This window comes from Camelus ferus, chromosome 11 (assembly GCF_009834535.1).
Source record: "Camelus ferus isolate YT-003-E chromosome 11, BCGSAC_Cfer_1.0, whole genome shotgun sequence".
Lineage (NCBI taxonomy): Eukaryota > Metazoa > Chordata > Mammalia > Artiodactyla > Camelidae > Camelus > Camelus ferus.
Window position 1 is genome coordinate 68,858,670 of NC_045706.1, and position 12,501 is coordinate 68,871,170.

A 12,501-nucleotide genomic window follows, 5' to 3' on the forward strand; every position below is an offset into this window, starting at 1 on the left:
TGGGTTTTGCGTGTTCCTGTAGTTTGCCTGGTCCTCTTCTTCCCACCTCATCTCCCCTAAATTCAAGTCTGTCCTTGCAAACTGAAATCTGGTCTACTTGTTACCAAGCATAAGTTCATGTGCCTGATGCACAGTGAGGCCAGACAAACTGAAACATCAGAGTCTGGAGCAGAGAAAGGTTTATTGCAGGGCCAAGCAAGGAGGAAGGGTGGCTCATGCTTGAAAAACCTAAACTCTGAGAGTTTTCAGGGAGAAGTTTCTTTTTTCCTTCCTGCTTATATTTATTTATTTATTTTGGATGTATATCATTTGTTTTTATAGTTATTTCTTAGAAATCACATTTCAAACATACCAAAATTATTGAAAATCATAATACAGCCCAATGTACCACATAGGTTTCAAAGGTTAGCGTTTTGCCATATATGTTTTAAATTTTTTTAAAACACCTTTATTGTGGTATAATTCCTGTACAGTAAACTACACATATTTCAGATGCACAATTTGATGAATTTTGATAGATGTGTACACCTATGAAACCACCACCACAATCAAGATAGCTAGCATTCCCATCACTCCCCAAGAGGTGCAAATTTGGAGCTTCAGGGAGAAGTTCTAATAGGCAAAATCTGGGGTGGGGGCTGCAGGGTGTGTGACTTCCTTCTGTTTGGTTGGTGGGGAAGTACCAGGGCGGTGTTCCAGGAATCTGTGGTCGGCCTGAAGTTACCATCCTCCTCCTGGGCGGGGCCTTAGTTCCTGCAGAAGAACTCAGAAATACTGTTAGATATATTCCTTGAGGAGGAATGAGGACCCTGCCCCAAGGATGCACTGTCATTTCTTGACTTTTCCTCCCCTGTCTCTGCCTCCCCTCCCTTCCCTGATTAGCAATTGTTTGAACCTGCCTTTGGGACTCAGGGAAGGTCAAGGAGGCTAAGCGAAGCCTACATCCTACTAACAAGAAATGGAGGACCCGGAAAGCCTTTGTACCAGGGAGGACCCCACAGGGTCCTGCTCTGTTTCATACTCTCCCCCCACCCTTCCCGGGTGTCTGCTCAGTCCTGGGTCTACCTGTATGATTCTTCCTCAGTAGCACCTCCTTGTAACTTCCACAGGCATGTGCTTGGTTCAGCTGGACCTCTTCTGGTGGGTGGGTGAGAGGAGGCAGTATTGCCCCCTGGAGCTGGGCGGGGTGGCGTGGCTGAATGGGGAGGGAGGTGGGATTGCAGTGGGAACCTCGGCCAGCGTTCTCTGCATGCTTACCATCAATTTCATCTGTTCAATTTCAGTATTTTTATATTGCTTCCCTGCCATTTCCCTCCTCGGACTCTTCCCACAAATCAACACTTTCTGCATTTATCTTTTGGAGCAAATCGACATGTTGTTTTTTGGAGGTTCTGGTAAGTTGTTTGCATTCTCCTCTTCCTGTAAAAAAAAGTCTAAAATTCGGACAAGGGCTAAGTAGCCTCAGGCAGGGGATGAGAGCCTGGACAGTTAGCCTTTCTTTCTCCTGAGCACTTAAAGTACTTCTACTTGGGCCAGTCGGGTTAATGGTGGGCTTTTCTAGAGTCACTCAGCCGTATTGAAAGTGGTCCACCTCTCTTGGTAGAGTAAAGACTCAAGCAGGAAACAGGATGCGTTGGGTGCCCTGAGCTTTGGAACAGGTTTAGAGCTCTTCTTTGGAAAAGCCACAGGTGTGGGTGTGTGTGACTGTGTGGGTGGATATAAGCGTGTGTTTGAACACGCACACGTATGAGTTAGTGTGGGAGTGTGTGGTGTGACATTGTGAGTGTGTGTTGGGTGTGGGCCTGTGCAGTCAGGTGACCTGTGTCCTTTCATTCCATGTACACCTTATACTCCGACCAAGGTGGGTACCCTTTCATCTGATGCTTGCTTGGAAACATTACCTAGAGTGCTTCACTTTAAAGCATCTAGAAGTGGAAACTAACACGCTGATATCATAGGGTTGATGATGTAAGGATTCCAGGAAACCATGTACATAAAGGACTAGAGGGTGGCGGGTGATCAGTTACTGCTGCCACCTCCTGTACACACACACACACACACACACACACACACACACACACACACGCCTGCTTGCCTTACCTGTCTTTCAATCTACCTGTAGTCCATCTGTCTCTGTCCCTGTCTGTTTCTCTGTCTCTATCTCTTCCCTTTCCTGTGTTGAAATCACTCTCCACGGTCTTTCCTGGGCCAGCAACTTCCAACTCTAAGCAACAAGGACTCCCTCCCTCCCCACTGGCAGGTTCACACAGTCTTTTAAGAATGTCACCAAGAGTTCTTTCTAACTGTGTTCCCTCTGAGTTTTTAGTTAAAGATCAGTGTCTTTCTTGTACTAGTGGTCACCCAGCACTTTTTGACTACCCCAGAGATTCATTTTTGGCCCCTCCTTCTGAAATACCACTCCAAAGACAGCAGAGGGGTGCGACTGCAGAAGGCAATGTGGACCAAAAACAGGAGAGGGTATGACAGCAACAGAAGTTTAGACCCTAGAAGACAGATGGAGCATGGACTGAGCCAGACGGAGAAAGTCGAAACCTAGGCTGGCAGAAAGGGAGGCCTAAGATGATGAAAAAACAAGATAAGCATTTTGTATTTGAAAGCTACAAACTTCTCTTCATCTTCTTACAATGTTTATTGACCGTGAGACTTGCCGGTGTAGAAGGGAACTCTTGGCGTTTGTGTTCCAGCCGTCTCGGGGATGCTGTCGGCTGTGTACAGCGTGGCCCGGAGCGTCTTCGCTGCGGTGGTGCTGCATGTGCTCTGCTTCAGCGCCGTCAAGGTAGGTGGGCGCGCCTTTGCCGTTCTTCTCACATCCATTAAGTCAGCTGTATATTTATTTAACGGGTGTCTTCTCCAGTTAGAAGAGAAACAGGGTCTGAGCACATCACGGGTAACAGAGCCTGGCTGGTGAGACCTCAGTGGTTTAGAGGAAGCATTGAGATACCTGATTTGCCACGGAGCACAAAGCCCCCTTAGCCTGCTCCCTCTGCAGGTGTCCGCCTGACAGGGTCCGTTCAGACGCCGAAAGGGGCTTCTGCTTAATGGGGTGGTCGACAGGCCCCCATGTGCTCACTTTTGCTTCCTTCTGAAATACCGCTCCAAAGACAGCAGAGGGATGTGATTGCATAAAGCAGTGTGGACTGAAAACAGGAGAGGGTATGACAGCAACAGAAGTTTAGACCCTAGAAAACAGATGGAGTATGGACTGAGCCAGATGGTGAAAGCTGAAACCTAGGCTGGCAGAAAGGGAGGCCTAAGACGATGAAAAACCAAGACAAGCATTAACTTCAGGCAAAGAAAAAGTCATATCAGAAAAGAGCTGTAACTATGGTACCTGCATGGCTCAGCTGTGGATAATAGTTTGTATTTATGATGACCTGAATAATATAACTATTAACAGCAGAATGGAGGAGGTGAAGTGTGTGTGTATGTGCGTGCGTGCACATGTGTGCCCACTGGGGAGGCCTTAATCCTGTCTTCCGCATTAGAAAGTCAGCAGGTAGCGGGGGAGGGTACAGCTCAGTGGTAGAGCATGTGCTTAGCATGCACAAGGTCCTGGGTTCAATCCCCAGTACCTCCATTACAAAAGCAATAATAATAAATAAATAAACCAAGTTACCTCCCCCCACCAAAAAATAAAATTAAAATATTCTAAAAATTATTTTAAAAAAGAAAGTTAGCAAATGATATCTGAAGTTTAAAAAAATCAAGAAATGACAAAACAAGCATGTTATCTGGAAATACGGAGGTAAACAGGTGAAGAAGAAACAGTGGGAAGTCACTGCCTTCGGGCAGCAGGGATTGAATCAAGAAGGTGGGCAGGGGACCACTGCTGTGCATTCGCAGCATCCATGCGGTCTGAAAACAAAACACGAGTCACGAGTTCAGGCGTATCTTCAATCAGGACAAAAAGTAATTAACTGAAATGCCTCTTGACTGTATGGACGCCCTGCATTCACTATATTAAGCCACAAATACAAATACCTCTTCGATAAAATAAAAATTAAATGTAAAAGAGGAAATAAAAGTAATATATGTTTCAAAGGGTCTTATATATGGTATGACATCTATTAACTTTTTTAAAGGATTGACTTAAAATCTTATTAAACACATCCACGTCAGTGGCGGAAAGATAACTTTATTCCCGTTCACGGAAGAGAAGGGATGCAATATTATTACTTTCCAGAGTGTCCCAGCTGAATTTCTCTGTGGTCATCGACGGCATAATCGTCTCCTTCACTCTTTCCTTCCCTTTCATGTAGGTATTTTCTTTCACACAGAGGGGGCGGGGGAAGAATTCTCCTTTCTCTAACTCACAAGGGTGATTTATGAGCCATGGCGGCTCTGTTTGTTACCACATTTATACTGTCACATAGAACAACAGTTATGTCATTAACCACTGTTTCTGGGCTCTTTTTTTTCTTTTTTTTTGAAATGCATTCTTCTCTTGTGTCACAGGACTTCAGGTATTTCATTCAGGAAGACTACTTAAGTATTTTCTGAGTCCTTGAATTGCTGAAAGCCTTTTTCTGCTGCTGCCTATAAAAGCTTTTACCTGCAGGCCCCTTTATATTTTTCTCTGTTGTGTTCCAGGGTTCGTTTGCTTGTATATTTTTCATTCATTTGTTTTTGAAAGTCTGGTTTACTGAGATGCACTTTGTATGCTGCAAAATTCACCTTTTAAATATATACCATTTGGTAAGCTTTGGTGAGTGTATAGAGTCATGAAACCAACACCACAATCAAGTTATAAAACGTTTCCACCAGCTCAGAGTTTCTCTTGTATCCCTTAGTTGGCTGCCTCTTCTCCTCATCACGACCTTTGGCCAACACCGATCTGATTTCTATCCTTATAACTTTGTAAAACCATCTTTCTACAATAAAATTCACTGGTTTTGAATGTACAGTTAGAAGAGTTTTGATGAATGTATGTAGTCAAATCATCACCATCATAGTCACAATGTAGAATGATTCCACCTGCCCCAAGTTCTTCTCCGTGCCTCTTTTTTTTAAATATATGTATCTTTTTCATATTCTTTTTCATTATAGGTTATTACAAGATATGTAACATAGTTCCCTGTGCTATATAGTGAGACCTTGTTGTTTATTTATTTTATATATAGTAGTGTGTATCTTTTAATCCCAAACTCTTAATTTGTCCCACCCCACTCTTTTCCCTTTGGTAACCATAAGTTTGTTTTCTATGCCTCTGAATCTGTTTCTGTTTTGTAAATAAGCTCATTTGTGTCTTTCTTTTTTTTCAGATTCCACATATAAGTGATATCATATGATATTTGTCCTTCTCTGTTTGATTTACTTCACTTAGTATGATAAAGTCTAGGTCCATTTATGTTGCTGCAGATGGCATGCTTTCATTCTTTTTTATGACTGAGTAGTATTCCAGTGTGTGTGTGTGTGTGTGTGTGTGTGTGTGTGTATGTGTGTGTGTGTGTGTGTGTACACACACACACATATCACATCTTGATCCAGTCATCTGTCAATGGACATTTAGGTTGCTTCCGTGTCTTGGCTACTATAAATAATGCTGCTATGAACATTGGAATACATGTCTCTTTTTAAATTAGAGTTTTCTCTGGATATATGCCTGGGAGTGGGATTGCTAAATCATATGGTAAGTCTATTTCTAGTTTTTTAAGGAATCTCCATACTGTTTTCCATAATGGTTGCACCAAAGTACATTCCCACCAGCAATGTAGGAGGGTTCCCTTTTCTCCACACATTCTCCAGCATATATCATTTGTAGGCTTTTAAATAATGATCTTTTTGACCCATGTGAGGTGATACCTCGTTGTGGTTTTGATTTGCATTTCTCTGATAATTAGCAATATTGAGCATCTTTCCATGTGCCTGTTGGCTGTCTATATGTCTTCTTTGGAGAAATGTCTGTTTAGGTCTTCTGCCCATTTTTGGATTGGATTGTTTGTTTTTGATATTAAGCTGTATAAGTTATTTGTATATTTTGGAAATTAATCCTTTGCAAGTAGCATCATTTGCAAATATTTTCTCCCATTCTGTAGGGTGTCTTTTCATTTTGTTTGTGATTTCCTTTGCTGTGCAAACGCTTTTAAGTTTAATTAGGTCCCATTTGTTTATTTTTGCTTTTATTTCCATTACTCTAGGAGATGGATCCAAAAAAATATTGCTGCAATTTATGTCAAAGAGTGATCTGGAGATGTGGCTTTTTGAATACTTTCAGTTAGTGTAATGCCTTTGAGATCCAACTATGTGTCGGTAGTCTGTTTGGGGCTTTTTTTTAACTGCTAAGTAGTATTTCTGTGGTTATTTCCAATTTTTGAAAATTATGAACAAAACTTCTATAAAGTTTTTACAGGTATTAGTGTGGATATATGTTTTTATTTATCTTAAGTGAATACAAAGGAGTGGCATTGTGGGATCAAATGTTAAGTCTGTATTTAACTTCATAATAAGCTGCCAGACTGTTGTCCAAAGTGTTTGTATCAGTTTCCATCCCCCTCACCATTATCTTTGAGATTTCCAAGTGTTCCAAATTCTTTCTAGCACTTAACGTCGTCAGTTTTCAAAAGCAGTCGCCATTCTAAGACGTGCTAGTATCTGATTGTGATTTTAATTTGTGTTTCTCTATTACCAGTTGTTGTTGAGTATGTTTTTAGGGCTTGCTTGCCATTTGTATACCTTCATTGATGAAAAATCTGTTTAAATCTTTTGCCCAATTTAAAACTGCATTGTATGTTCTTCTTATTAAGATATGAATTTTTTACATATTCTGGACTCGGGTCCTTGACTGACTATGTATTGCCTATTTATTTTTGCCAGTTGGTGGCTTATTTTTTTCATTTCATTAACCATATTTTTCAAAGAAGTTTTAAATTATAATGAAGTTTATAATAATTTATCAATTATTTATTTTACAGTTTGTACTCTCCATGTTCAAAAATCTTTATGTAATGCAAGGCCACAAATACTGTTTCCCTAGAAGTTTTAGCTCTTACATTTATATCTATGAACCATTTTGAGCTGATTTTTGCATGTGAGATGAGGCAACGATTGAGATTCACTAGCACAGTTGTTGAAAAGACTAACTTTTCCCCAGTCAAATTACTTGGGAAACTTTGTAAAGGGTCAGTTACTGACTTCTGGTGTCTGGTCCAGGATGTAAGGAATTTGGGAGTTTATTACTCCATCCTGACAGTTATGTGAAAAGCTGAACAAACTGATACATTGACAGTTCTTCTTAGATCCATCAGAGAAGGGAGGCAGCAAGGCAAATTCCTGCCTCCCAAATTGGAGAGACAGACAGATACTTACAGAGAATCACCACTTACCGGAGCAGGAACCCAGGAGCAGAAACCTTTGGGGAACCAGTTCCAGGGGGAGGACAACCTGAACTGTGCTTGACAAGTTACTGGAGGCTCAGTGTGGGTAAGTCCAAGCGTTAAATAAAACTCCAGGTGAGCCCAGTCATCAGAGAGGCCCCATATTTTTGTGAGTGTCCCCCTCAGTGGCTTGGGGACTTTAGAGAAGAATCCTGTCATGTTTTCAGCATGTGGAGAAGAAGAGTAACCGTTCTGAAATATACCAGAGCATCTTGTTCTTCTTAGCAAAGCCTGCCATCAAGATTTTATCAGAGCCTAAACTGTTCGGAGTTTTTCAGAGCCTAACTGCCCTGGAGGAAGGGAAATGCCAAACTCCAGCCCAGTCCATTCTAGCCATTCTAGTCCCACCCAAGTGGGGACAGGACTCAGAAGCACTTGTGAAGTTCACAGTCCAGAGACACAGGAGCACCAGAAGTCAGAGAACTAATCCGGGGAGTATAGGTACCTCTCCCATCACATCTTAACACCACATTATTAAAGGCCTTCTTACCACAGTTCCTTTTACCTGACACATCATGTCTGGCTATCAAGAAAAAATGACAAAGCATACTAAAAGGCAAAGTCACAGTTTGAGGGGACGGAAGAATCACAAGAACCAGACCTAGATGTGCAGGGATGTTGGAATTATCAGACTGGGAATTTAAAACAACTATGATTAGCACACTGAAGGCTCTAATGGGCAGAGTGGACAGCTCACAAGAACAGATGGGCAGTGTTAGCAGAGAGGTGGAAGTTCTAAGAAAGAGCCAAGAACTGCTGGAGATCAAAAACACTGTGACAGAAATGGAGAATGCCCTGGAAGGGCTTGTTAGTAGACTGGACACTGCTGAGGAAGGAATCTCTGAGCTTAAAGATATGTCAGTAGAAACTTCCAAAATGGAAGTGCAAGTGATAAAAAAGACTGAAAAAGACAGAATATCCAAGAACTGCGGGACAGGTACAAAAGGTGTAACATACATGTGTCATGGGAATACTAGAGGAGAAGAAAGAATGGAACTGAAGAAACAACTGAAGCAATATGACAGAGAATTTTCTCAAATGAATTATCAGACACCAAACCACATATCCAGGAGGCTCTGAGAACACCAGGTAGGATAAATGCCAAAAACTACACCTAAGTATGTTATATTCAAGTTGCTGAAAATCAAAGATAAAGAAAAAAGCTTGAAAGAAATCAGAGGATGAAAACACCTTACCTTTCGAGGAAGAAAGATAAGAATTACACCTGATTTCTCCTCAGGAACTGCTATGGACTAAATTGTGTCTCCCTCAAATGCCTATGTTGAAAACCCTAACCCCCAATGTGTTGATATTTGGAGACGGGGCCTTTGGGAAATAGGTTTAGATGAGGTCATGAGGGTGGGGTCTTCATGCTGGAATTAGTGCCCTTGTAAGAAGAGAAACAGACACCAGAGGGATCTCTCTCTCCTCTGTGTGAAGACACTGAGAGAATGCTGCCATCTGCAAGCCAGAGGGCCGGCCCTCACGAGCTTCTGGCCACGCTGGCATCCCTAATCTCTGACTTCCAGTCTCCAAAACTGTGAGAAAGAAATGCCTGTTTAAGCCACCCAGTCTATTTATTGTATTTTTATGGCAGCCTGAACTAAGGAACTATGCGAGGAAGACAAGAGTGAAGTGAAATAAAGTTTTGAGGGAAACACACACACACACACACACCCGCCCCTAGAATTCTGTACCTTGCAAATTTATCTTCCAAAAGTGAAGAATAAAGACTTTCTTAGACAAATAAAAATTGAGGGAATTTGTTGTAGACAGAACTGCCTTGCAAGGAATGTTCAAAGAAGTTTCTCAGAAGGAAGATGATATAGGGCAGGTACTCAGAACTATGTAGAAAAGGGAAGAGCGGCAGAGAAGGAATAAGTGAAGGTCACATAAAAACTTTGTTTTTTCTATTCTTATTGATCCAACAGGTAAAGTTTGTTCAAAGTAATAATAGCAACCACGTATTTGATTATACATATTTATATATACTTATGTGTAAGTGAGAGGCATGACGACCACGATACAAAGGACCAGGGTGCCTTATAATAACAGAACATTCCTAAGTCCTCCCTCTGGTTTGACCAGATCTCCCAAGATATTGCTACAATTTGTATCAGGGAGTGTTCTGCCTGTGTTTTTCTCTGGGAGTTTTATAGTTTCTGGTCTTACGTTTAGATCTTTAACCCATTGTGAGTGAAACATTAAAAAAAAGACAGATTTTAAAAATGAGCAGAAGAACTGAATAGACATTTTTCCAAAGAGGAAATGCGCAGATGGCCGACAGGTACCTGCAAAGATGCTGAACATCACTAATCATCAGGGAAATTCAACCCAAACCATGATGAGATACCACCTCACACCTGTCAGAATGGCCATCATCAAAAAGTATACAAATAACACATGTTGGCGAGGATGTGGAGAAAAGCGGACCCTAGTGCACTATTGGTGAGAATGTAAATTGGTGCAAACACTGTAGAAAATAGTATGGAGTTTCCTCAAAAAGCTAGAAATAGACTTACCCTATGACCCAAATGTGTAGTGTTAAAAGGATCAATTCTCCAAGAAGACGTAACAATCCTTAATGTGTATGCACCTAAAAACAGATTATCAAAATATGCTGAAGGGGAGATTGATGAAACTGCAAGGAGAAACTGATAAATCCACTAATAGTTGGAGACGTCAACACTTCTCGATCGGAAATCGACACCAGTGGGTATGTTGTGCATCCCAAGAATACTGGTTACTTGAAAAGAACTTAAAGCAAAAAGAAGTCATCAACTCTTAGGTGCTGAGTGTCACAGATGAGCTGATGGCCCCAGCTGTCAGGGAAATGCAGCGTTGAGAAGTTCTATGGATTGATTTCCCAAATCATTCTATGAGTGGTCAGACCAAAAACCTCACTCCTGGATTCTCTTTCAGCTGTCTTGCTGTTAAATCAAAACTGCTTACTCTAAATCTTTGGCTTATGACAAGCCTTTGCCTCACGCGTCATGCTTTTCAGCAGGTAAGCCTCATTTGCTAGTGAAAAATCATTCACTGATAATAGAATCAGAGTCAAATCTTGGAAGACAGAATATTCTTCCATCCTCGGGAGGCTCTCCACAAAGGAACATCTCCTGGAATGTCTTAGATTAATTTCTGAAGGAGAAGAGGTATGCTCTGAAAAACCCATTCCATTTAACAAATGTTCAAGGCTCATTATTACCAGTTCAAATATTATCAAAAGTTATGTATGCTGCTGGGATTGCTAAATGACTTTTTCTTGCAAAGTTTTTAGAGGGTTTGGGAAACCATTGAAGGATCTGGTGTTCAAAAAGACAGAAGATTTTCAGGGTTTTGCCCAGTTGTGGGACAGGTGGTACCATTCCCTCACCTCCCCAAGTCTGACCCCCTCCTCGTATCAGACATTACTAATTGATCACAATATTCTTTCTCACTGAGGGCAATAGGGCTCTGAGATGCCCAGGCAGTACTGTAGGCAACTGATCAGAGCTGTCCCAAGAGATACAATCTATATGCTGCCCTGGACTGAGACTTTTATTTGTTTTCCTTTCTGTTTATAACGTGCCACAGGCGTAAGTCACTGTTGGATCAGACTAAATAGATTCCATTTTGAAAGCACACTGCTAACTCTGTGATGGCGATGAACACTTCAGAGGCTCTGGGGTTTACTTACGTGTTGAAACCAGCTTTTTACCAGGTGGAACCAGAGTGCTTTAGAAAGGTTTATTTAATCTCCAAGAGGTATTGACTTCCTTGCTCAGCATAGAACAAGCATCACTTGTGAGAAATAGGATGGTCTGTTGTTAGAGAATCTTAATGTTCTGTCTATATTTTGATGTCACCTCTTGGTTAAACATAGAGTAATTTGCATTTCTCCCTTCTCATGTGTAAGTCCTGAGTTTTCTAATGGTCTTAGATAGACTCTCCACTTTAAAAAGCAGTGCCTATTAAATGCCATGAATTGAATGAATGTGGTTAGCAAATTGGCAAGGGGGTCCTTAGGAAGCAAGAAAAAAACCTCGCCTATCTTCCACCTGACACTTACCCGGAGCTCTGATTCCACTTCGTGTTTAATAATGCTTCTGTTTATGACTTTTATGCTTACACTTTGCATTGCTGGAATCGTTTTTTGTTTTTTAATCTCTGCGGCACCATGATGGATTGATGGACCTTGTGAACCGTTCCAGCCTGTCAGTTGCCTTGCTGGAGATGTGTTTCCATATAGGAGTCTTGATATGTATTTATAGCCTTAGTTTTTATTATTCTCATGTGATAGAAACAGATTGCGGGACTGTGAATTAATTCTGCCCTCTGGGATATTAATTAGGGGAAGACATTTTATTCCTCTTTTAATTTCATATTCTTTTTGGACTCCCCCAAGATGGTAGCAAGTACCATACACATGGACTCCCTCATTGACTTAAATATTTGCCAGTGATATATAGAAACAACCAGAATATTTGCTCCCTGGAGAAATGGCTCAGTGGTTAATTAGCTGGGCTTTCTTTATGTCTGGATAAACCATGATTTCTATTTTTTTTATTATCCCTTACAAAGAGATTCTGCTTTATGGACGGCAAGGGCAACCAGAGGTCGAGGTTCATTACTGTAATTTAGTGTTTCCCAAGCATCGTTAGCAACTGCTTGTGGGAGTTTTCCCCAGACTCTCTAGGTACTGCTGCGTTGCAGCTGAAACAGTGGCATTTCTGCCGCATTTGGGACTTAAAGTTGAATGTAAATATAAAACAAACCCACAGTTCTAGAATAGTTTTAGTTCTGAAATAGACCTTAGGTATCCCCTGATCCAACCCCTTCATTTTATTATTTAAAATGAGGAAATGGAGGTCCAGGGAGCGCTTAAGTGGCTTAACATCCCACGTTGCAGATCGCAGATCTTGCATTTTTTCGCTCTTATTTCTGCGCTGTCCTCCCTTGCGCGTTTGAAGTATAACTGTATTTTTCTAGTCAAAAGAACAATTCGCAGGCATGTAAGATACCTTGCAGATCTATGGGGCTTTAAGTTTTGGAATAATTTCCCACGTGTGTTCTCATTTGCCCTTTACTATAGCTTCATGTAATACATACGGAAGATAATAGCATT

General features: G+C 41.3%; 1 protein-coding gene across 1 annotated transcript in view; it reads left to right on the plus strand.

The window, feature by feature from the left end:
• Positions 1-12,501, plus strand: part of PCNX2 (pecanex 2) — a 233,437-nt gene that overhangs the window by 75,852 nt on the left and 145,084 nt on the right. The window contains exons 14-15 of the mRNA XM_032490546.1: positions 1,284-1,394; positions 2,706-2,797. Coding sequence (XP_032346437.1) covers positions 1,284-1,394; positions 2,706-2,797 — 203 coding nt within the window. The remainder of the gene's footprint in view (positions 1-1,283; positions 1,395-2,705; positions 2,798-12,501) is intronic.